The sequence below is a fragment of the Medicago sativa genome, chromosome 6 (genome assembly GCF_051527215.1).
Source record: "Medicago sativa cultivar Bolivia chromosome 6, Bolivia_mono, whole genome shotgun sequence".
Classification (NCBI taxonomy): domain Eukaryota; kingdom Viridiplantae; phylum Streptophyta; class Magnoliopsida; order Fabales; family Fabaceae; genus Medicago; species Medicago sativa.
The window spans coordinates 79,969,792-79,994,381 of NC_140754.1; the positions used below are offsets into that span (position 1 = coordinate 79,969,792).

At 32.6% G+C, this 24,590-nt stretch overlaps 2 protein-coding genes across 18 annotated transcripts in view; both read left to right on the forward strand.

The window, feature by feature from the left end:
* Positions 1–21,073, forward strand: part of LOC146917219 (uncharacterized) — a 97,094-nt gene extending 76,021 nt beyond the window's left edge. For 2 of the 6 annotated variants that reach the window (XM_085719045.1, XM_085719047.1), the window contains 6 exons: positions 17,177–17,335; positions 17,658–17,925; positions 18,551–18,920; positions 19,043–19,490; positions 19,817–20,068; positions 20,323–21,073. The gene's annotated coding sequence lies outside the window, so the exon portion shown is untranslated. Of the gene's footprint in view, positions 1–17,171; positions 17,336–17,657; positions 17,926–18,550; positions 18,921–19,042; positions 19,491–19,816; positions 20,069–20,322 lie in introns of all 6 variants that reach the window. The other 4 variants (XM_085719046.1, XM_085719049.1, XM_085719050.1 and 1 more) reach the window with 4 other exon arrangements.
* On the forward strand, positions 9,950–21,073 carry LOC146917226 (disease resistance protein Roq1-like). 12 transcript variants are annotated; one of them, XR_015015496.1, is made up of 15 exons: positions 9,950–10,482; positions 10,719–11,820; positions 11,971–12,177; positions 12,275–13,000; positions 13,089–13,887; positions 14,399–14,809; positions 15,077–15,255; positions 15,491–15,550; positions 15,851–16,976; positions 17,177–17,335; positions 17,658–17,925; positions 18,551–18,920; positions 19,043–19,490; positions 19,817–20,068; positions 20,323–20,646. XR_015015496.1 is itself a non-coding variant. In XM_085719010.1 (7 exons), exons 1-6 carry the CDS (start codon positions 10,010–10,012, stop codon positions 13,842–13,844), a joined length of 3,171 nt encoding a protein of 1,056 aa, XP_085575136.1. In that variant the 5' UTR covers positions 9,950–10,009; the 3' UTR covers positions 13,845–13,887; positions 15,077–15,466. The 12 variants fall into 12 exon arrangements, 2 of the variants coding, with proteins under 2 accessions (XP_085575136.1, XP_085575135.1); XR_015015498.1 differs by lacking the exon at positions 14,399–14,809 and having other exon boundaries at positions 15,851–16,130; XR_015015497.1 differs by lacking the exons at positions 15,491–15,550; positions 15,851–16,976.
* Positions 21,074–24,590: the final 3,517 nt, after the last annotated feature.

A 24,590-nucleotide genomic window follows, 5' to 3' on the forward strand; every position in this document is an offset into this window, starting at 1 on the left:
AGAACATTACTAAAAGTTCCTCTGCAAAAAATTATCGCAAAATTTGATTTCTACATCCAGATTTTATTACTTTTTATCTTTAACTTTTGTCGTTTTAAAAAATTCATATTTAATTCATTTTATGTCAGAAAATTCTAAATTTTAGTAAACGAACCTTCCATAGTGTTCTAATCTTGTCTCAAAAAAATCGTTCAAAAATTTAAGAGTTTAAGGATAATTAATCAAACTTTGTTTTAGCAGGGACTAAAATTATAAGTAAATTTTTTTTATAGGGACTAAAAATGCTATTAAAATTAAGTAAGGATTAAACTTACAAGGTTGCTATTTTATAGGGACTAGAAACATAATTAACCCTTCTTTATTTTCAACATTAATGTTTACATTCACTTTACACACCATTATCACTTTATTTATTGTTTATTAGACTAACACTTCTGAATGTACTTCAGAACATTCTGAAGTTAACGTAGTTTTTATTTCTTTCAAGTATCTACTTGAGAATCACTTACCACAAGTGCAGGTTAAATTTAAAAGGGTCCTAATTAAAACTCCCTTCTTGTGACTATTATTTCCACTTCAAAGAAAACAGATTACAAAATGCTATTGTTGTTCTTGAGAAGAGAATAAAACAAATCATAGAGAAAAGGACGAAGAGAAGAGGAAGGTGGTGTTGTTGTGTCTGTGTTGTTTTTTTTTAATGAATTTGTAGGTTTTTTTAATAAAATTTCTTGATTTGTGATGAACACCATGAACTTGTAAGTTAAAGAAGATGAAGATGATGTTGAACTTATATACTGGACAAAAAAAATTAAAAATAAAATTAATTATACAATCACAACGTCACGTAATAAAAAATGCTGACTCAACACGCCACATCACCTTAGTTACACAGTTAGATGAGACCTATTTCTGAAGAATCTTGATTTTACAAGGATGAAATCTATTTTTTTATTACAGGAGGTAAACTAAAAATGACCTATGTTACAGGTGGTAAAACACTATTAACCCTAGAATATAACATGGAAGAGTTAAATTCTTCAATTCATTAAAAAAAATCACATTAGAAGTTTTAAAAGTCAAAATTTAGAGTTGGTTACAACAACAAAGAAACTCAAATGCACAAATAATATTACAGTGTCATTAATATGTACAAGAGAAAGCCATAAATTTCACTCACAATACATTAATGAGCAAAGAAGGAGTACCACGAGTACCGTACGCGTACCCAGTATAGATGTGTACGTGGTACGAGTACTTTAACGTTTTACAATTACTTATGCTTCAGAGTATCTTCTGTTTGACAAATACATTGTACACTAACTTGATTTTCCTCATAAACATTACCTTTTAAAATACTATAAATACTTCCATCGTACCAAATTATATGATGTTTTCGGCGTTTCACACATTATTAAGAAATGTAATTAATTTTGGGTGGATTCTAGGGTGAGGGTCCAATTAGGTCCCTCACCGGTGAACCATGAGAAAAACACCAATGGATGAAATACATGGTTCAGATTTATTCAAATCAAAAGGGAGAATATATGCAACTTTTCACACTCAATAGCATCCACAATTGGTTTTCAGTTATATTTATAATTTTTACTCTAATTTCTTCGTTCAAAATGAGATACTCTCTTTACCTCCAATTATCATGCACCCAAACAATAAAATCTGAGATCAAATTATGAACCCTAAATGAAAAGAAAAAAAAATCTCTACAAGCACCAATCTAACTCCTTTAAAATTGCTTGAACAGACTTCTAATCAACCAACTATAATACAGAAAGAAAACTGAAGGATTACAAGCCACAAAATCAACAAGAATGCATTGCAAATTTTAATTGTATACAACGTAATGGAGTAATGGAGTTTTATATGTTGGAAATGCAAGTGCTGAGCAATATCCCTCTTAAATTGGTTAATTTGTTATTCATTGTGTTTTGTACAGCGTAAATTCAAAGAACTCATTTTTTAATGGGAATTCAAAGATCTCATGTTTCTTAGGTTATGTGTATTAAAAGGTCACCATCACTAATTGAACTTAGAAACTATGTTCTTAGCAAAACCCATAAACTTTTGAAAGCAATACTCAATTTTTCTCGCAGATTCTCTTTTACAGCAATTTGAATGGAGGTTGAAGATGATGATTTCAACAAAAAGAAAAACCGTTTCTGGGTTCAAAGTTTTGGGAAAAGATTGTGTGTGACATGTTGTGAATATTCTCATTTTTATTTTTGATAAATCTAAACCATTGATTCAATCTAATGACATTTATGTTCTGGTCCACCGGTGAGGGACTTAATTGATCCCTCACCCTAGAATCCACCTTAATTTTGTATAAGAAAGATATGTTATGAGTAGTTTTACAAAATTGTCCAATAAATTGTGTGAAAAAGATAAATTAAAAAGTTAAAAGAAGTGAGTAATAAATAGTTAAAGGCAAAATAGAAAAAGTAATACTTATGGATAGGATTATCATGACTTTGAAGGTTGCTGTTTGATTTTTGAGGTACTGGTTCACATTGAATTTTGGAGAAGGCCGCCGAAGACGTGGTCAAACATAAAATAAAATAAAACTACATTTTCATACGGAAGATAAGAAGGAAGTTGCAGACATTGTAAAAGCAGACGGTCTAATAACTCCTAACCGACCAAAACATATTCGGTTATTATTATAAGTAAAAATATACGTTTTAGATTCATTCGATTAATGATGTATATAATCTTAATCATATACTACATACATCATTTGATGAATGAATATAAAATGTTTAATTTTTACTTATATGGTCTTTATTATATGTTAATATGATCTTGTTGTTAAATGTTAAATAACTAGTTTTTTAAATGGAATTTATCAGAACTTTTTTGTATATGCATTATTAACTCTTTTGTGTTTTCCCTTAAAAAAAACTCTTTTGTGTTTGAACAGCATAGCTTGAATTTAACACTGAGTAATTAAGTTTGTTCAAAAAAACACCGAGTAATTAAGTAGCAGAGTAAAAGGAATAGAGAAAAGTAAGACTTGTAAAAAGTCTTGCTAGTAATATAATATAATATAGATAGATAGTTCCAGTACTTTTTATTGACTTGTTTTATTTATTTATTTAAGTTTTGTCCAAAAAGTTGAACGGTATCGACGGAAGTAGCAAGGAAGTTTCTTAGACCATTTTTTTGTTTGTTTATTTATTTAAGTTTTCTCCTTTTTGTGTGATTGGTCAACACGGCTATAGGATGTTGCAAGGATGTTTCAAATACATTGTACACTAACTTGATTTTCCTCGTAAACATTTCCTTCAAAAATACTATAAATACTTCCATTGTACCAAATTATAAGATGTTTTGGGCATTTCACACATTATTAAGAAATGTAATTAATTTTGTATGAAAAATATATGTTATGAGTTGTTTTACAAAATTGTCCTAAATAAATGGTATGAGAAAGATAAATTAAAGAATTAAAAGAAGAGACAGTAATAAATAGTTAAAAGGCAAGATAGAAAAAGTAATATTATTGTTTGTTGGTATTGTAAAAACAGAGTTATAATTTGAGACAATTTTTTTTCTAAAGCGACTTATAATTTGAAACAGGGGAGTAATACTTATGGATCGGAGTAAAAGAGTGCAGCGAGTGAATTGATGTAAAATTAAGTTTTTTTCATGCTATAATATCTATAATCTATCGGTGGGTGCTATTGTTATTGACAAACTAGTTTACAATGGAAACAAATATTACAATGTTTTGTGTAGTGCAATGCACAAAATTATCCAGTAGAACTAGTCTTCATCCACCTATTTGTCCTTCCTCACATTGAATTTTGGAGAAAGACGCCGAAGACGTGTTTAATTTCCATGATATTATTGACGATTGGTCAAACATAAAATAAAATAAAACTACATTTTCGTACGGAAGATAAGAAGGAAGTTGCACACATTGTAAAAGCAGAGGGTCTAATAACTCCTAACTGACCAAAACATATTCGGTTACTATTATAAGTAAAAATATGCATTTTAGATTCATTCAATTAACGATGTATATGATATCTTAATAATATACAAACATGAAGCAACAAATAGCAACTTTTTTTACACCAATCCAATGTGGCACATCCTCAATCCAATGTGTCAACTTCTTAAGCATCCAATGCCAAATCAGCACATCTTGAAAGCTCATTTTATCATCCAAAATAGTAATCCACATTTTTTCACAATTTTAAAATCATCAAAATTCAATTTAGAGTATAAATATTTGAATGTGTTAATTTCCCTCTAAGAAATGTCATTTTCGGTGCTATTATATAGAAAAAAACAAATGGCCAATTTGAAATGAAGGCCAATACATACCCAGCCCAACACTAAAGTCCAACCCTTTATCAGATTTTTTTTCAGAACATTAATTGCAAACAACTAAAAAGGGCTGCTTTTCCCCTATTCTCACGCTGAATTGCTGAAACTTCAAACCAAACCCTCAAAATGAACACACATCAGCTATGAGACAAACTTCACTCAATTCAAATTCAAAATTCAAATCCTCCCCTTCAATCTCTCACTCTCTCTCTCTCTCTCTCTCTCTCTCTCTCTCTCTCTCTCTCTCTCTCTCTCTCTCTCTCTCTCTCTATCTACAAATTCATTCTCTCTTTTTCCTCCTCTCTTCTCTTCTGTTTCATTGTTTCCAAATGCGATTCTGAATATCAATCGAAATCCTGTCAAAGTCGAATTTACGAAAAAACGCACGATGGCTGCGAAGGTAAGAATTCTAAATCCATTTTTGTTTTTGAATTCATGATCCATGTTCATGTTCAAACTATATAACTGTTCTTTTACTCCCTCTCCCTCTCCCTCTGTTTGTTGTTGTTGTAGTTATGGAATATCCAAGTTCAAACTCTGTCTTCATTTCAATACAATTGAATCTATAAGATACCACATATACTCCAAAGTTTTCCTATGATTTATTTATTTCTGATTTTTATTTTAGATTATTGAGTTTTGATTTTTGATTCTTGATGTCTGATTATCAACATTTGAGTTTTGATTTTTTTTTCCCTAAAAAAGAAAAACCATTTCAAGTTTTGATTTTCATTTTACATTATTCATCATTTTGTTTGATGTCAGTTTTTACCTTGCTATTTTGCAGATTATACTAAAGAATAAAGCTAATTGTTATTTTTGTATTTAAGTGATTTAAATGATCCATGGACTTTTTATTGGTGATTTATACTTATTATGATTATTTATTATGATTATAATGACTTTACCAATCTCTGTAAGCTATATATACATACCATTTCCACATAAAATTTTATAAATTCTATATATACTTATCAACATGCTTTCAATTGTCAGTTTCTGAAGGAGTTGGTAATCTTTTGATACATGTTCATTTGTTTGTTTTGATGGACAGGTGCCACTGTTTTAACAGTTATTTGGACAAGTGTGACTATATATCACGAGCAAGGACTTTACGTCAGTCTACAAATATTGACATTATGAGCGAGGACTTCATTTTAAGGTAACTAAAATTGCTCCTTTCGCCATTTTTGTTGTTGTTGTTGTGATTTGATGGATTAAAATTGAACTTTAGATCCTATGAAGCCAAAGAAATAAAAAAACCTAATCTCTGTATCACATGATTCACATGTTGTGTTTGTTAGTATGCTTCTTTGAAGGACAATTGTTTTGTATTCTTGATCGTTGAAAATCGTTTGTTATATCTTTTTGATTAGAAATTATAAAATCTGTCACTAAAAAAATTGTCCATAAATGCTTCTATTGTTGTTTTAGTCTTATAGCTGACATTGGCTGCATGTCTACTATATGGCATTGTTGCACATGCCTTGATTCTTTAGTTAAGTGTGTAATTTGATAATTTTTTAGATTAGTTCTTCAATTAAAATATTGTGCAATAGCAAATCAAGTCATATGCCATATGAAATAGGTATTTTATATAATATTTGCATGTGGAATTCTCTGTGACGGCTTACAAGTTACAAATGTGATATGTTTGGGAATCTTTTAATGATCCAATATCATGTCCAGACTTGCAAAACTGTTCAGGAAATTACTATTAAATAGCCAATTCATGGTTTGAAGATTTTAGTATAACCGAGTGTAATTTTGTAATCTAAAAGTCTCTGTGTCAACTTTTGGTTTTGAATAACCTTTTATGTTGATTATTAAGCTTTCATGAATCATTCATACAACCCTATTGCATTACACTATATTGGTTATTGTATTAATTTAGTATCCCTATAATAAAGACTCAACTTATATTTGCATGTACTTATATAGAATTTTTAGGTAGACAATGAGAAGTTGTAAAATCATGAATTATATATTAGGCTTAAGCAATGATGAGAACAATTGGGCAGGTTTGTGATCGATTTTATATACTAAACCAGGTTATTTTGATTAGCATCAAAACCTGATATTTTTTAGAACACAGTCTTGAATAACTGAAGGTATTTGAATCGATAAAGTTGTTAATTACAATCCATAGTTATTCTTCTTCCTTTTTCACATTTAGTTTATGATGTTTTGAGTTAATTTGTTTGTGTACAGGTTCTTTCAAGAAGATATCAAGGAAGAAGAATAAGCAAGGTGATATTTGAATTTCAAAATCTTAACCTGTTTTTTTATCAGATCCGAAATTACCCATCTCTCTGATGAAATTTGTTTTCATTTGTTATTTAATTATCATATCATTCATCTCTGAGTATCGATATTGTTTGGTTTTAATCTACCTATTTTAGTTTCAAATATATAAGTTGTTAGTCTCAATATATCATCTCCTCTGCCAATTTGATTTTGATTGATATTAATATAGAACCATTTTCTTTTTTATTTTAGGTTTAGTTAAAGGTGGACAAATTATGAAGATCTCAAGATTTGGAGCAATGACAATTTGCAACAGGTTAATATTAATATATGAATTTGGGTCGTTCTTTGTAATTGTTATAATAATTGTAATCATTATATTATGTTTACATGAAATTATTCATTGGTCCTCTATTTAGATTTTATACAATTTAAAGTGAATTCAAACTTTATTGTGAATTGCTACTTCGAGTATTGAATGACAATAGATATGTATTACTGTAAGAGTTTATGACGATTGCTATGAAGGAAGAACTTCTTGCAATTTTGAATCCACTTTCAATTCAAAAGCATCTTTTTATTAATTTATTGAAACAACTCATTTTCCATTTACCATGGGATATAGAAAAGCTATGAAATTTAATTATATAGTACAAGAGAACTAAAGTCTGTTGTTTTGCTTAAGGCATCTGAAAGAGTAAGATAGTACAAAGGTTACATACACTTAATAGGTTGTGGAGATATTGAGAAAAGTTCACAATTGAATTCCTATTTTGTAGTTTTTCTGTGAGTGTACCATGCTCATGTATCATTGTTATTCTTACTTATATCTCCACTAATAGATTTGTGAATTGAGGCTTCTTATATCTGCCATCTTATTGTTTGAATTCTGCATTAATAGATTGCAAAATTGATGTTACTTCTTATATCTAAAATAATATTAGATATACAGTTTATAACCCTGTTTGGATTATTGAAAGCCTTAGAATTATTGAAAGCCTTTGTTGCTTCAAGTTTATGTTTCTGAATGGCCTTAATCATGTTGTTTGGTATACTGCAGATTACATAAATATTTAGTTTTTCAAATTTTAGAGCTCATACTTATATGGTTTATTTGAAGTATGAATTGTGGCTGGTGAAAAATGGCAAGGTGAAAAAGACATATCTTCCTCCCTTTTATCTGAAGAAAGAAAACCGATTTGGAGACCGGAATGGTCTCATTACTTCTGAGTCGCCTATGGATTCCAGGTATCATAAACTCCTCTGCTTCTGTTCATTTTTAATTTCAGATATAAATGACTGATTTTCTATTTTCATTTTCATGCAGTAGCTTTGCACTTTAGGAATATCAAACTTTTTGTTCAATATTGTAGCTTTGTTGTCCTGTTTGAAATTAAAGTAGAACAATTTGAAGGAAGGTTTGTGCTTTTTTACAATGTTTGTTAGCCTTTGCTTGGTTACTTCGATTGATGATTGTTTCATTGTGTTAAAAATTGGGTTGATATTCATTTGGTTGTGATTCCAAATTGGGATTCCCATATGCAACAACATTAAGTTTTGAATTTTAGGCTTTGCATTGCTTTACCTTCAGACTTCAAGTTTGATTCCTGAAATTAAGTATGCTAAACAATTGCTTTTTAAATTTGCTAGACCTTGCACTGGTTTGTAATTTTTTATTGTGTTGACTTTCATTGCTTAATTAATGTAAACTTTATCAACTGGTTATATAGTAGTTCATATGATGGTAAGGTTAACCTTAAGGGCAGTCTTGCCCCTGTTTCTCGGAAAATGTTATTTACTAATGTTATGGAAGGTATTTTTTTTTTCATTGGAAAGATGACATGATTTTTGCTTTTTACAAATGCTTTGACTATGGAGTAAGTCTGTTTTTTTTATTTTTTAAAGAAGGCTATAAATTGAACTTTGATGATTAGCTATAAATTGCAACTGCTTTCTTTCTCTCTATTTTAACTTTGAAGTGTTTAGTAGGAATAGGATCTACTAGGAAGGCTCTATGTTGAATCTTGGGTAAGAAGACTTGGTAGATTAGTTAACGTACAAGTGGAGTTAGGTGCATGCATGGAGGGAGTTTATCTATGAAAGTTTATCTACGAAGGACCAAATTCAATGTGCATTATTTTTTGAAAATCAATTTATCCTACTGCTATCTTAATTTAGATTTACATATGTACTGTCTCTTTATAATGGTGATGTAAATGAAACCCTCTTACACTTCCTAATACTATGTTCTTTAGAAATTTCTTTAGAATAGACAAGGCTACTTTGTGATTACACCATTGTCATGTATCAGATATTTAACGATCAATTAAATTGATTGATTGGGATGAGATTTCCCTTTTAAAGTGGAAAAAAATTCCAAAACACGGGAGGCTATGAATATTTGATTTAAGTTTCTGTTTAGTAAAACCTAAACATATTCTCAAAAGACATGTGGTATATAGGTATTATATATTCTTAATACTTTAAATTATGTAGTCATTTAATCATTATTGGTCAGGGTTATGTAATTGCTTTAAATTCAATTGAACTATGTCAAATGATGACATATTTGTTCTGATGATGACAACATCTTATTTATTTAAAAAGTGCATTATATGTTTTTATTTTGGTAATACGTTCAGAGTAATATTTTGTTAACGCCACAATAAATATTTTTTTCGCCCCGTGCGTTGCACGGGTGGAAATCCTAGTAGATTACATACATCATTTGATGAATGAATATAAAATGTTTAATTTTTACTTACATGGTCTTTATTATATGTTAATATGATCTTGTTGTTTAATGTTAAATAACTAGCTTTTTAAATGGAATTTATCAGAACTTTTTTGTATATGCATTACTAACTCTTTTGTGTTTTCCCTACAAAAAAAAAAAAAAAAACTCTTTTGTGCTTGAACAGCATAGCTTGAATTTAACACTGAGTAATTAAGTAGCAGAGTAAAAGGAATAGAGAAAAGTAAGACTTGTAAAAAGTCTTGCTAATAATATAATATAATATAGATAGATAGTTCCAGTACTTATTTAATTGACTTGTTTTATTTATTTATTTAAGTTTTGTATAAAAAGTTGAACGGTAAATGACGGAAGTAGTAAGGAAGTTTCGTAGACAATTTATTTTTTGTTTATTTATTTATATAAGTTTTCTCGTGTTGTTTTATAGCTTTGCATGGTAACCACATTCTAGATATCAGCAAGAAGAGGTGGTCGTGCAACGATGTCTACTCTGTGATTGGTCAACACGGCTATAGGATGTTGCAAGGAAGTTTCACTTACTAGTTTTGTCATTAGTTTTCTCCTTGTTTTAAAGAATCCACCTCACAGACCACACACATTACTCATTCATATTCTCCACTTTCAAAGTCTTTTTTCATCCAATTTTTTTCAATTCTGATGGCTATGCAATCACCTTCCCGAGTGTTCCTCAGTTTCAGAGGCAGTGACACTCGCAACAGTTTTACCGGTAATCTCTATAAGGCTCTTATTGACAAAGGAATCAACACCTTCATTGATGACAATGGTCTTCAAAGAGGAGATGAAATCACACCATCACTTGTCAAGGCCATTGAAGAATCTAGAATTTTTATTCCCATATTTTCTGCCAACTATGCATCTTCTTCATTTTGTTTGGACGAACTTGTCCACATCATTCACTGCTACGAGACAAAGGGTTGCATAGTATTGCCCGTTTTCTATGGTGTGGAACCTACTCACATACGACATCAGAGTGGGAGTTATGGTGAGCATCTTACTAAGCATGAAGAGAGGTTCCAAAATAACGAGAAAAACATGGAGCGATTGCGTCAATGGAAGATGGCTCTTACCCAAGCTGCTAACTTGTCCGGCTATCATTATAGTCCTCATGGGTACCCCACTTTACTTAAATCTTGTTTTTCCTTTTTATATTTTATTTCATTAATTTTTATGCCTAAATAATCTAATCTTAAAGCTTAAATAGGAACATTTTTTCTATTAATGGTTTTAAAACAAGTGTAAGTTATTTATATGTCAAAAAAGTTAGAATTGCATAATATATTCTCAATACATGGATGTGATTTTGATTTTAGTGTATGTTCTAATTTATCTTATTGGACATGAATAGATATGAATACAAGTTTATTGAGAAGATAGTCGAAGACATCTCCAACAATATCAATCATGTTTTTTTAAACGTAGCCAAATACCCTGTTGGATTACAGTCCCGAATAGAACAAGTGAAATTGCTTCTTGACATGGGCTCTGAGGATGAGGTCCGCATGGTAGGACTTTTTGGTACTGGAGGCATGGGTAAATCAACACTTGCAAAAGCAGTTTTTAATTTTGTTGCTGATCAATTTGAAGGTGTATGTTTTCTTCATAATGTCAGAGAGAATTCAAGTCATAATAACCTGAAACATCTCCAGAAGAAGCTCCTTTCAAAAATAGTTAAATTTGACGGTCAGTTAGAAGATGTTAGTGAGGGAATACCAATCATAAAGGAAAGACTATCTATAAAGAAGATTCTTTTGATTCTTGACGATGTTGACAAACTGGAGCAGCTAGAGGCTTTGGCTGGAAAACTTGATTGGTTCGGTCCTGGAAGCAGAGTCATCATTACCACTCGTGATAAACACTTACTAGCCTGTCATGGGATTACAAGTACACATGCAGTAGAAGGGTTGAATGAGACAGAAGCTCTTGAATTGTTGAGGCGAATGGCTTTTAAAAATGACAAAGTTCCTTCAAGTTATGAAGAGATTTTAAACCGTGTAGTTACTTATGCATCTGGCCTTCCGTTAGCTATAGTAACAATAGGGGCCAATTTGTTTGGAAGGAAGGTAGAAGATTGGAAGCGTGCATTAGATGAGTATGAAAATATTCCCGATAAAGATATCCAAAGGATACTTCAAGTAAGCTATGATGCTTTGAAGGAAAAGGATCAGAGTGTCTTTCTAGACATTGCTTGTTTCTTCAAAGGGCATAAATGGACAGAAGTCAGGGAAATACTTCATGCTCATTATGGCCATTGCATAGAACATCACATTGGAGTGTTGGCTGAAAAATCTCTCATAGGCCATTGGGAATATGACACTTATGTGACCTTACATGACTTGATAGAGGACATGGGTAAAGAAGTCGTCCGACAAGAATCTCCCAACAAGCCTGGAGAACGCAGTAGGTTGTGGTTTCGCGATGATATACTTAAAGTTTTAAGAGATAATACGGTAAGGAAAACTCATACTTATGAACAGTTTGTTGTTTTAGCGTTAGCCATGACTTTGAACATCCTGCCACCTCATACTAGTGTTTTTTATTCACTTAATTACATGTATAATATTTGTATTGTGATTTATTCTTTTTTATTTTGTTAAAAGGGAACTGAGAATATTGAAATGATATATTTCAAAGATGCCTTAATGGCAAGAGAAACAGAGTGGGATGGAATGGCTTGCAAGAAGATGACAAATCTCAAAACACTTATCATTGAACATGCTTACTATCCTGGGTATCTTCCAAGTAGTTTGAGATATTGGAAATGGAGAATATGTCATTTGAAATCTCTATCTTGTATTTCGAGCAAGGCAAGTGAAATAAGTTCATTTTTCAATTGTGTATATTGATAATTCACTATTAGATTATAATTTTAATTTCAACTTATTTATTTGTTTTTTTATGCAGGAGTTCAACTATATGAAAGTCTTGACATTTGACTATTCTCCATATTTAACCCATATACCCGATGTCTCCGGTCTTCCAAATCTAGAAAAGCTCTCATTTCAACATTGTATTAGTTTAATTACAATTCACAGTTCGATTGGACACCTAAATAAACTTGAAATCTTAAATGCATCTGGTTGCAGAAAGCTTGAGCATTTTCCACCCTTACAGCTGCCCTCTCTTAAGAAATTCAAAATATCTCACTGTTTGAGTCTCAAGAATTTTCCAGAATTATTATGCAAGATGACAAATATAAAAGATATTGAGATATATGATACTTCCATAGAAGAATTGCCATATTCATTTCAAAATTTCAATGAACTTCAACGGTTATCAATATCTGGAGGCCTAAGGGGAAAGCTCAGGTTCCCAAAATATAATGATAAAATGAATTCAATAGTGTTTTCAAATGTGGAACATCTTAACCTCGCAGGCAACAACCTCTCAGATGAATGTCTCCCAATACTTCTCAAGTGGTTTGTTAATGTGACATTTCTAGACTTATCGGAGAACGATAATTTCACAATTCTTCCTGAGTGCCTTAGTGAATGTCACCATCTTAAGCATCTTTATTTGAAGTTCTGCAAGGTTAAGGAAATTAGAGGGATTCCACCAAATCTTGAAAGGCTTTTTGCAGGCGAGTGTTATTCATTGAGTTCCTCAAGTATAAGAATGTTAATGAGTCAGGTTTGTTGTTTTTTTTATTGCACTAGTATTTGACATATAGTATTTCAGTTCATAGTGTAATTATTATTCTTTTTATATAAACTAACAGAAACTACATGAGTCTGGATGCACCCATTTTCGATTCCCAAACACAACGGAAAGGATTCCTGATTGGTTTGAGCACCAAAGCAGGGGAGACACAATTTCTTTCTGGTTTGATAAAGAACTCCCTTCTATTAGTTTTACAATTATTCTTATTCGTCAGAAGTATGACATTCTCCCAACAGTCAGATTCTTTGTGAATGGATGTGAAAAAGAGATAGGTTGCGACGAATTCACTGGGGAATTCGGTGAGCTGGTGGACGATGATACTTTGTTGGTTGACCATACAACTTTGTTGCATATAAAATTGGAAGAAGATAATGAAATCGGTGAAAGAATTTTGAAAAATGAATGGATCCATGTGGAGTTTAAGTTGTGTGGTTATTTGCGGTTTGATGAGGAAGAGGAGGTTACAAGATTATTCAGAAATACGCAAATGGGAATCCACGTGTGGAAGGAGAAAAGCAACACGGAGGGGGGTGTGAGATTCATTGATCCTTCATTATCACAATTTGTGCCTCCTCAAAAAAAGCAAAGATTGGTGGAAGTGGGAGTTTCAGAGAAAGGGGAGGAGGAGGAGGGTTTTAGTGACATGGAGGAGGATGTAATATTGAACAATCCTAATAATAGAAAGATGTGGGGTACATTCCTTAGTCTAGGTGCATCAAAAAGCAACATGGATGGGGATGAGATTGAAATATTAAGCAGTGCACAAGATGAAAGAAAGATGTTGGGTACATTCCTTGGTTTAGGTCCATCATAAAGCTAACCGTCTTCTTGTTATTCTCTCAATCTCAACATTGCAGGTTTGTGCTTTGCTGTTTATACTTTGTATAAATGTTGATTAATTTCTGTATATAGTCTGTTACAAATTCAATGTTTCTAGCTGGAGAAGTTTCTTAAACCATGATACATGATGTAAGTTTCTGTGTCTAACACCGATACATGCATGTAATACTATTAAAATATATTATTATCGCAAAGTACTACCAATGTCAACAAATCAGTGTCGGTGTCTAGTTCGGTATCCATAACTTTGTCGATGCTTCAAAATGTCGAAATGAAAGTTCTGAGTTTGCAAGTGCTTAAAGGTCAACAAGTAGATTGTCACATATGTGGATAATTTAAGTAGTACATCCATTTTTAACTTTTTAGATAAATTTTAACGTGATTGCAATTTAAACATGATTTACAATTGATCAAAATTCCACTAGCTTATAATCACAGACGAGGTTTACAATGAGTTAAATGCTTTGTTTTGGCATGCTATGTAAAATGATTTTGTCGAGTAATCAATATCGATCTTATCTGTTGCAGCATAACTCTATAGTGTTACCCATCACATCTATTTGAATGCTTGTTACCTTCAGAGAGGAGAAGCCATAGCTATCAAATTGAATTTTTGTTTAATTATTACATAAGAAGCAATCAGGTCTGGTAAAAGTTTGGGAATCCATCTCTCGCGGCCTCCAGCTATAACCCTTTAGTCCATCTATCAAATTGAACTTTTAAAGCTGTGGTGGAAGTTGGCCACTTTCACACAGCATCTAAGAAATTGAGCGGATCCAAGATTAATGTTGTTACAAATAAGACTCTTATACTTTTAAAGAATAAATGCTTTTAATCATAGTCTGAAAAAGAAATTGATTATTACACCAAAGTAATATATATCTACATTTGTCAGGAAACCATTTGCAGCTCAGTTGTACTTTGGTGTTGCCACGTTGGGTATGAATTGAACATTTCACGTGATCCTTCTGCAGCTGGACGTATTTTCTTTCGTTCGAACTTGTGTTTAGATTATTTCACGTGATCCTTCTGCAGTTGTACTATTTTGTGTTCTGACATAGATATTCAGTATAACTACAATGGAATGGGAAGACTTGTTCTATACTAAAAAATTTATAATGAAATGTGTCTGCTGTTTAGTTTCTATATTGTAAGTTGTTGCTATTGTTTTTGACTTCGATTTATTTATGTAAATGTGCTTACCAGGTCGAAACGACTATGAAGTGATGGGTTTCTCAAACTGAACTCCGTCCTTACTGGAAAGGAGCTTTCAGATCTGCAAGAAATTATGCGGGATAAAGAAATAAATCTGAGAACCGACATTTATGAGATCCTTTTGCAAGAGTCGTGACTTTTGTTCTCCAAAATCCAAATCAGCGTTCCTGGTGAGACCTGATGTAATTTTTTATGGAGGATGTTTGTGCTGCAGATATTGTTTGAATTTGATGCTTTCATTCCTGTACGTTTAGAGGCATGCATTAGATCATAGAATGAATACCATTTTAGAAGTACATATAAATTATGGAGGCCAACCTCGGATAATGTATTTGAATGTTTTATGTAAAAAGAAAATATCAGGAACTTCAACCTTGCTAACTTTTGTTGTTCAATGACTGTTAGTTTTCTGATTACAAGATCTGGCTATTGCAATGGTGCATAAAAGGATAGAGAATAGAGAAGGTAGGGAAAAGATTCCAAAATTTGTGACATGCCTAGTTGTGCTGCTAACATATGATTGTTAGTTTTAAATGTGCCTTTATGATATTTAAAAGCCTTATACAACTTATCCCCTAATTCATAGTGTAATATTTCTTATGCTAAATTGACAGAAACTATATGAGGATAGATGCATCAATATTTGTTTTCCAATAGGAAAAGAGGGGATTCCAGATTGGTTAAAGCACCAAATCACGGGACACAATTTCTATCTGGTTTCGTAAAGAAATTCCTTCTATAACTTGTATTCTTATTCTCTTTCAGGATCGGTCCGATTCAAATGAGAAAGTAGTCAATTTGTCTGTCAAGGGCTTTGAAAAAGTAGTCTGGATTAAATGATGTGATCTGAAGCTATCACTAGCAGAGTGCAGTGTGGCATGACTAGAAGAGAGAGGAGTCGAGGAAAAGTTATTTCTGTTATTGACTCGGAACCATTAGTAGTTTCAAATTTCAACAGATCTAAAATATAAGCCAGGACCATCTGTATTATACAGAATAGAACTCTCATTTTATCAGATGAAATTTTTCGGTATCCACATATGATGTATGTCCTGAGCAAACTTGCATTCTTTTTTTTAATGCAAAATAATCACTAACATATCCACTTGTTTATTTGTTGCAAATAGCCTAAAGTGGTTCTGTAATAATGTGATTTATAATCACATAAAAAAGTGACTTGGAAGTGTTTCCATAGAATACTCTTGCTGCTGCATAATGAATCTAATTTTACTAAGCTTAACTGTTTTAGACCTGAGTTGTACACACACAACAAGCACAAGCATGCAAACTTGCATTCTTTTTTTTAATGCAAAATAATCACCAACGTATCTACTTGTTGATTTGTTGCAAATAGCTTAAAGTGGTTCTGTAATAAAGTGATTTATTGTCACATAAACAAGTGACTTAGAAGGGTTTCCTTAGAATAGTCGTGCTGCTGCATAATAATTCTAATTTTACTAAGCTTAACTGTTTTAGACCTGAGTTGTACACACACAACAAGCACAGGCATGTCACTTATATTTCTGTGTAACGACTAACTAGTAACGAAGCAGCTCATGAAGTTGTTACGAGGAACTCAAATTAGATTTTAGATCTTGAGTACTTGTAAGAGGCATGATTCTATTTGCTGCACAATTGTGATTTTGTAGTTTTATCTTGAATTTTGGTTTAATTGGTTTATAGAATTTTACAAATACAAACTTCATAGCCTTTGTATCAGTTATTAGTAATCTTTTTGGTGGGAGTGATTTGGTAAATTTTGATACAATACAACAACTTTGATAGCCTTTGTATCAGTAATTAGTAAAGGTGTAACAGAGAAATTTTTGGCTATTCTCGAAATGAGCAGAGACAGCAATTTAAGGGAAACTTTGACTTTGTGATTGCTTAAGTGAGTTATCGCTTTATTTTTTTTTGCCATCTGCTTTGTGTTTTTTGAACTTTTGCATATTTTTGTCCTTCCTATGTGGTGTTTTAGTTAACTATGAAAATTCAATATTTGCATTGTATGTAGTTTTTATAATCTATTCTGGTTTTTATCAGAGTCAAATAAATTGACAAAAGCTTTCCTCAATTTTTTTGCTAGATCAGGCCTGAACTTCAATATCCAATCCATCTGGAATTTGGTAGAGTCCTATGTGGGAAGAATAGCATAATTAGTGAGGGTGTTCTTTCAGAATGTAAGCTGGTACTGATGCGTGGAGGGCCCAATGAGAAACTTGGAGCTGACAAGTTGATAAATTGTCGCAGGTGAGCATGATGAGCTGTTCGGTATGTAAAATATAGTAGTGTTATAGCACTGTAACTAGTGAAATTTGAACAAACTGCTATTTTCTGTGATTTGTGATTGACATCATATTGTAGGACATTTATTGATAATTACAATTGCAATAAGCAGATGTTTTACTGAACTTGTATCGTACAGGAGCATTTATTGATTTTCTTAACTTAATCCTGTGTGTTCGCACTTGACATTAAGTTTCTACGTTGATGTAATTTTCTTCCAATGTTGCCAATGCTTAAAACTATGTTCACAACATTTGGTACTGACAAGTTTGATGATGACCACTAGGTTGTTCCTGATAATCCTTCAGAATGTATGATGGGCCTCCCAGCAACTAGGAAACTGGCATTAAAATAACAAGATTGCCTTTGGCACTGGTGACCATTGACATGTCCCAACTTCGACGGAAAATATGGCATTGGTCAGAGCAGTTTCACAGATGGGGATGTCCCTCTCTTCTATTGAACATAGACCAAGGGCCTTAACTGGCGATTAGTTACACACATTCATGGAAACAAGTGTTGAAGGCTGAAGCATTCGCTCGCAAGCAACTCAGGTAATAGAATTCAGTTTTCAATTAAATGGGTTTGCCATGTCCATTTATCAAAATTCAATTGCATAAAGATATAAGCAAATATATGATGGAATTTTATTTTAAATGACAACCATCTAGTCTTTCCTATCGTTCTATATTTACACATTATAAAAGAAGACAAACTATGCAGTGTGGTCACTATCACCATAGTTTTTGGTTGAAGTCATATGTTGTTTACTTGTTGGTTTTTCAAGTCCTGACATGACTTTATTTTTCTTCCCATTTCCAAGTGAATTACTTTACATGCTTCAATTTTTTTCAATCACTGCTAAATTTTAGTGGATAAGAAACAAATGAATCTAAAATCAACCAAATTCTGTTTGGACGTGAATGTTTCTTCATAATCTAACTTCGCAAATGAATTTTAAGTGACGAAAACAAGGAATATGGACTTCAATAGCTCAATATGTATCAAAGTGCTTTTGGTTCAGTTTTAGACTTTTAGCTGTTAGGGATCGTTCGTTTAAAGAAGCATATCGTTGGATACCTTCAAAGCAGTTTTCCTGGTTATGTCAACACTTCTTAAAGCAGCCTCACTATGTATAGGAACAATGCTGATGTCTTTTTGTGTTGTATTCTTCACTAGTTGGAGAGTGAGATCCTTCTCTAAGGAATGGTCAATTTCTTCATCAGCAAGGTCTCCCCAAAACTTTGGCATCAAGGCCACATTGTTCTGATCTGCAGTAGATGAAGAAACTGTAGTTTCCAATCCAATATTCATAGGTTCTAAAGCAGGAAAAACAGGAAGCTTATCACGTGTCAGAGAAGTGTGATAGATAGTGATAGGCTGAGGCAAAGGCTGCTGCAAAGAAGAGCCTCACTTCAGGAATAACAGGATCCAAAGCCAAGGTAGTCACATGTTGTAACTGAAGCTTCTGAGAAGCATTGAGATCCAAGTCCTCAATCAAAACCTCCTCATTAGATGCTTCCATATCAGAGTTCAATAAGGAAAAAGAGTTATGTAGAAACTCAACTTCATTACTAACCTCCAAGTTCAAATTTTCAACTGTTTGATTTGTGTCTTTTGCTAAAAACTCAACTTTGTCTTGTGCTGATGTCTCAACTTTGTCTTGTGCAGATGTCTCCTCCACCCTACCAGGATCAGTAGTTGATGCAGGGAATTCACCCTTTCCCTCTTGGGATTCAAAAACAGGCACATATTTCTTGTGAGGCAAACTAGCTGAGGGATTACTGTGCTTATTAAGAAGAGTATTTTGAGCTTTCCTTTGTATATCCCTTGGACCTTGTTGAGTAGTGCTTGAACTCAGTTTCTTGCAATGTTGGATGCTATGTCCTAGAAACTTGCAATGAGTGCAAAATAATGGCAATTTTTCATACTGCACCTCCACTGGGAACGCATGCCCCTCTCTACCAAAATTGAATCAAACAATTTGCTTGAGAGGTCAATATCGACAAGAAAGCATAAATCCCAAATAATTTGGACTGTGTGGCATCATCAATGGTTAAGGGGGTACCTATTCCAGAGGCAATTTCAAAAAGAGTGTTCTTCCGCCAATACTCTTGAGGTAGATGCATCAATATTACCCAAAGCTGAGTATGAGTCTGAATTTGGTTGTTGTTGGTTGTTGTACTGTTATCTACGGTTTTTGTTTCTAACCAAATTGTTCTTAGTCTCTTTTATAGTAACTCTCCTATTTCACACTTTTCAAAGGTCTTAGAAATAACTGAAGAGTTATAGACTAATTGCAATGGTATAATAACTGAAGAGGTCCTAATGAATTAGCATGATCAGTGAAGACATAAAACGCCCTTTACAAGTTAATACATAAAAATGCCTCTAGAATGTATATTGTATTTGAGATGCCTATTGATAGCTGAATAATGGGTGCAGATGCGAAGAATCACAACAGCAGCGTGGGTGATTACATGGATCTTATGTTGCAGTTGGAAAAGAAATTGGATCTGTTGATGAATGCATGATTTGGTGAAAATGCAAAGTTGACGCCTCTGTACTGCTGCCACTTTCCTGCTATCACTAAAAGCGAAAGCAAAGTACTAGGTGCCGTTATGGTGGCTGTTATGGAGTCTATGATAGGAATTTGCCTACAAGTCTTCTGATCCGGAACCTGTACAAAGATTGCAGGTATTCACAAAACATTTCAAAGCTCTACAAGTAGTTAGCTGGTTTGATTTACAATTATTGCTTCTTGTATTTCCATTGTGTAGGTCAGGGTTATGTACTTTTTTTTTTGGGTTCCTTATCTAAGTTTCTATGGTCGGTCTTTTCGACTATAATGGAATAATACATGTTTGTTTAAAGAGGATGATACTGCAATGTAGTTATTGCTTCTAGCAAGGCATTTACTAGGCTGATTTGGTCTTTTCGAACTCATCCAGGGACTGCAGGATTTGGAGGACTTCGAAATTATGACAAAGCTTTTCAATTTGGATTTTATGCGAGTATAGGTTGGTCAAATATCCTTCATGCAGAGATTCAGGCTCTCCTTGTTGGTTTCAAGTTGTGCTGGAAAGCTGCCTTTCGGAAGTTTATATGCTATTATGATTCTCTTCATGTGGTGCAGTTAGTATCAATGAGCACTCTCGCTTTCCCCATTATGCCAATATGTTGGAGATAATGAGAGCTTACATGAAGAAAGATTGGAATTTTTCTCTCCATCATTATGCCCAAAAAGTGTTACAAACTTGAATAAAAAAAGAAAATATTTTACAATGAAACTACAATTCACTATGTATCAATTTTAAAAACCAAGAAATTAAAGGGAGGAAGAGAAGGAGAGAGTTCACCTTCTATCCACTACTGACGTGCTTCAGTTTCACCGTCTCTCCACCATGTTGTGTCGTTCAGTCATTGCCGGTGTAAGAGAAACCAGGTGGTTATTTTGTCGCCGGTAGTCCGCTGCTGCTATTTTTCCCTCTCCTGGTTTCTCCCTTCCCCTCTCATGTCTCACATATCATCTCCCTCCATCTCTTTTTCTGTCTGATTGTTCGCATAACAATGCAACAAAACATGAGAGTTGGCAAGAGTATAATCCTTGCAGCCAGAATGAGAACAATGATGCTATAACATGTTAAAGTTACCAAACATGTCATGAGATCTTGGAATGAATAAATGTCATGCTTAATATCATTGTCAAGTCCACTTGTATGTAACTTGTCATTGCTCAATGAACAAAACTTTGAGCAATAATTGTGCAGTACACATTGTCAGAAGCATTACTTGGAACATCTAGGATCATATATGTTGGATCTATAATTCAAAAAAAAAGAAGGCAGCCTTCTGAACGAAATTCAAAATAACTAACCAACATTCATAAGTGATGTTACCTTGAGCTTAAGCTACTGGATGGCAATGCTTCTTTGAACTTTTTTGGAAGGCGAAAACAACCGGAAACATTTCAAAATCAAGGAAAACAGAAAACCAATATTCTGTCACAATCCTAGACAATTTAAACATTAAAGACAAGAGGTGGCAGTGATAGCAGGCGATGGTATTTCAGCCAGTAATCGTAGGATAGATGAGCCTTGCTGTAAAATTCAGACTAAACAAAGAAATCAAGATGATGCAGTCAAAGATCACACTGAAGAACACAAAGCATATACAACAAATATAACTAAAAACACAATCAATAAAGATTTGGTATCAGTCGATTAAATGTGTCACTATGAAAAACAAATTGTATGGACAGTGTATTTCACGGCAAGAATTTAGTTAAGAATCCAAATTCATTCAAAAGAAATTGAAGCTTCAATAGGTTCATCCTCAACTTTGCCATCTTAAAATGAAATTTGTGTGAGAGATATATGCATACAAAAGAAATTCGAAGAGAATGTTCTTAAATCACAGTAACTTATAACTTGACAAATAAAAGAGAGATGTGACATAATGTTATGTGTTTTGCTAACGCAGTGTTTGTTTGTGATTTTTTTATACTGTTTTATTATGCAGGGTGCCGTGCAGGAAGCGCGGTGGGATCAAATTCACATCTAACTTAGTGCTCGTCAGCAACGTCGCAGTCAGTCTCTTGTGAAAGGATCAACAACCGGGTGGATGCCAATGAGAAGAAACTGTCTTGGTGAGTCAGTCTCTGTCTTTCAAGGTTACTAGTAGTGACTGTCGCACAGTCGCAGTTCCAAAATTATTGCCACAGTTTTTAGTTGGTTAAACAACTTCAGACCCTAAAAAAAATGTGAACTCATGTTTTGTTAAAAATTCTAATTATTTTTTGGAGAGATTCTTGTAATATTATGAATTTTTCTGCAAAATTTTATTCAAAAATATGAATTTTACATATGAGTTTACTTTAAAGGAGGGACCAAAACTAAAGATGGAAAACTTTTGGAGGACTAAAAGTTGAAGAAATTTTTGAGAGGGATTACAACGAAAAGTTGACATATTTATAAAGACTAAAACCATATTTAACCTTTTATTTTATCTATTATCTCAATATTTGCATGTAAGCTGCCTTTTTTCATTGGGTTTCTTACTTCTGTTATTTACGTCGTAATGTGGCACATAAATATTTTCTTTGATATGTTAAAAATGTTGCAGCACATTTTCTTTGATATGTTAAAAATGTTGCAGCACATTTTCTTAAAAATAAAAGAGTACTTGAGTTCTCATGATGCTGCTGGTTGAATAGAAGACTGCAGCTGGTTGATGCGACTGTTCATGTAGCCTAGTGGCTAGAATTCACCTTATAAAATAAAAGAGTACAAAAGAGTACTTGAGTTCTCATGATGCTGCTGGTTGAATAGAAGACTGCAGCTGGTTGATGCGACTGTTCATGTAGCCTAGTGGCTAGAATTCACCTTATAAAATAAAAGAGTACAAAAGAGTACTTGAGTTCTCATGATGCTGCTGGTTGAATAGAAGACTGCAGCTGGTTGATGCGACTGTTCATGTAGCCTAGTGGCTAGAATTCACCTTATAAGTGAGGTGTCCGGGGTTCGAACCCCGGTCCATGCATATAATAATGCATAATCCTACCAACTGAGCTATGCTCACGGGACAAAATCATTTTGTTAATTAAATACTATAATATTTGTATATTGTAATCATATAAATATTCTTCAGCTTTTTAAGTTATTGAATAAATTCTTTCAAAAAAAGTTATTGAATAAAACAAAAATGGTCATGAGTTATTGAATAATTTTTTACGGTCATTTTTAAAATATTATAATAATATTTTGATAATTGGAATGTGTCATTTAAGGGCACACACATAAAAGGGAAAAGTATGAAAGAGAAAGGAAATAAAAAATATCTCTTTTTGAAATAATTAAATGATAGATATTTTAATGAGTGTGTGTCTAAGTGATTTTGATTTGTGTCCATATAAGTATTTCTCCTTTAAAAAAATAATGAGGATAGACACAGATAAAGGTGTTTAATCTACGAGTAATGATATTTTTACAACTAGTTGTGATAATTTTGTGACAACCTTATCCTTCTCTCTTTCATAAATAATAGATAGAGAAAGAGAAGAAGATATAGAGTAAAAATACACTAAAAGTATGAGAGAGTTGTCTAAAAATTGGTCCAAAATAATTATCCGAAAACAATACAAATATCACTTCTCTTAATATACGGAGTTGAATGATTCAATTAAGTCCCTTTAGATTCAGTTTTTTTTTTATTCTATTTTTTAGATATACTTGTAGTTTTATTTCCTTTATTGCAACATTCTTTTTTATTTTCCAATATTATTTAATTACATGAATCTTCCTTCTGTCTCAACCGTCAGTTGGTCTCGATTGCCTGGTAAGGAAACTCGCCTCATCTCACCTTTCCTCAATTTATCATCACCTTCGGCTACTGATTTTCAGAGGCGGAGCTGCCTATGGGCCAAGGTGGGCCACGGCCCACCCCAACCCTAAAAAAAATCATTTTTAATAGGTATATACAAATATTAGAATATGAAAATATATTATATATATAATCTGTTGCACCCAAGTTAACATGTTTGCAAGCGTGGTCCAGCGGTTTAGGTGAGAATTTTGTACCTTATTGCTCACAGTTCTCGACTCCTGGTTTCAATTCATTTTACTCGACTCCTGGTTTCAATTCATTTTATAATTTTCTTCTTTCTTCTTATTTCTTTCTTCTTATTTCTTATCCTTTTCTTATCCTTTTTTTCACAGTTCGACTCCTGGCTTCAATTCATTTTATAATTTCTTATTTCTTATCCTTTTTTTTCGACTCCTGGCTCCAATTCATTTTAATTTCTTATCCTTTTTTTTAAAAGATTTACTTTAATTCGACTCCTGGCTTCAATTCATTTTAATTTCTTATCCTTTTTTTTCGACTCCTGGCTCCAATTCATTTTAATTTCTTATCCTTTTTTTTAAAAGATTTACTACAAAAAAAAAATGTGTTGGTGGGGTGTTGGTGGGGTTCGAACTGGTGAACAAGCACCTGAAAAGCACCTGAAACAACAAATTCTTTACCATTTGGACAACAACTTCAACTTCCTATCTAGAGTAGAATTTGATTTTGATTATTATATATACAACTTCAACTTCCTATCTAGAGTAGAATTTGATTTTGATTATTATATATACAATGCTATATCGCTTACCAATAAATAAAGCACAATTATTTTTCAATTAAAAGTATATGTGTAATAAAATAAAAATTATATGAT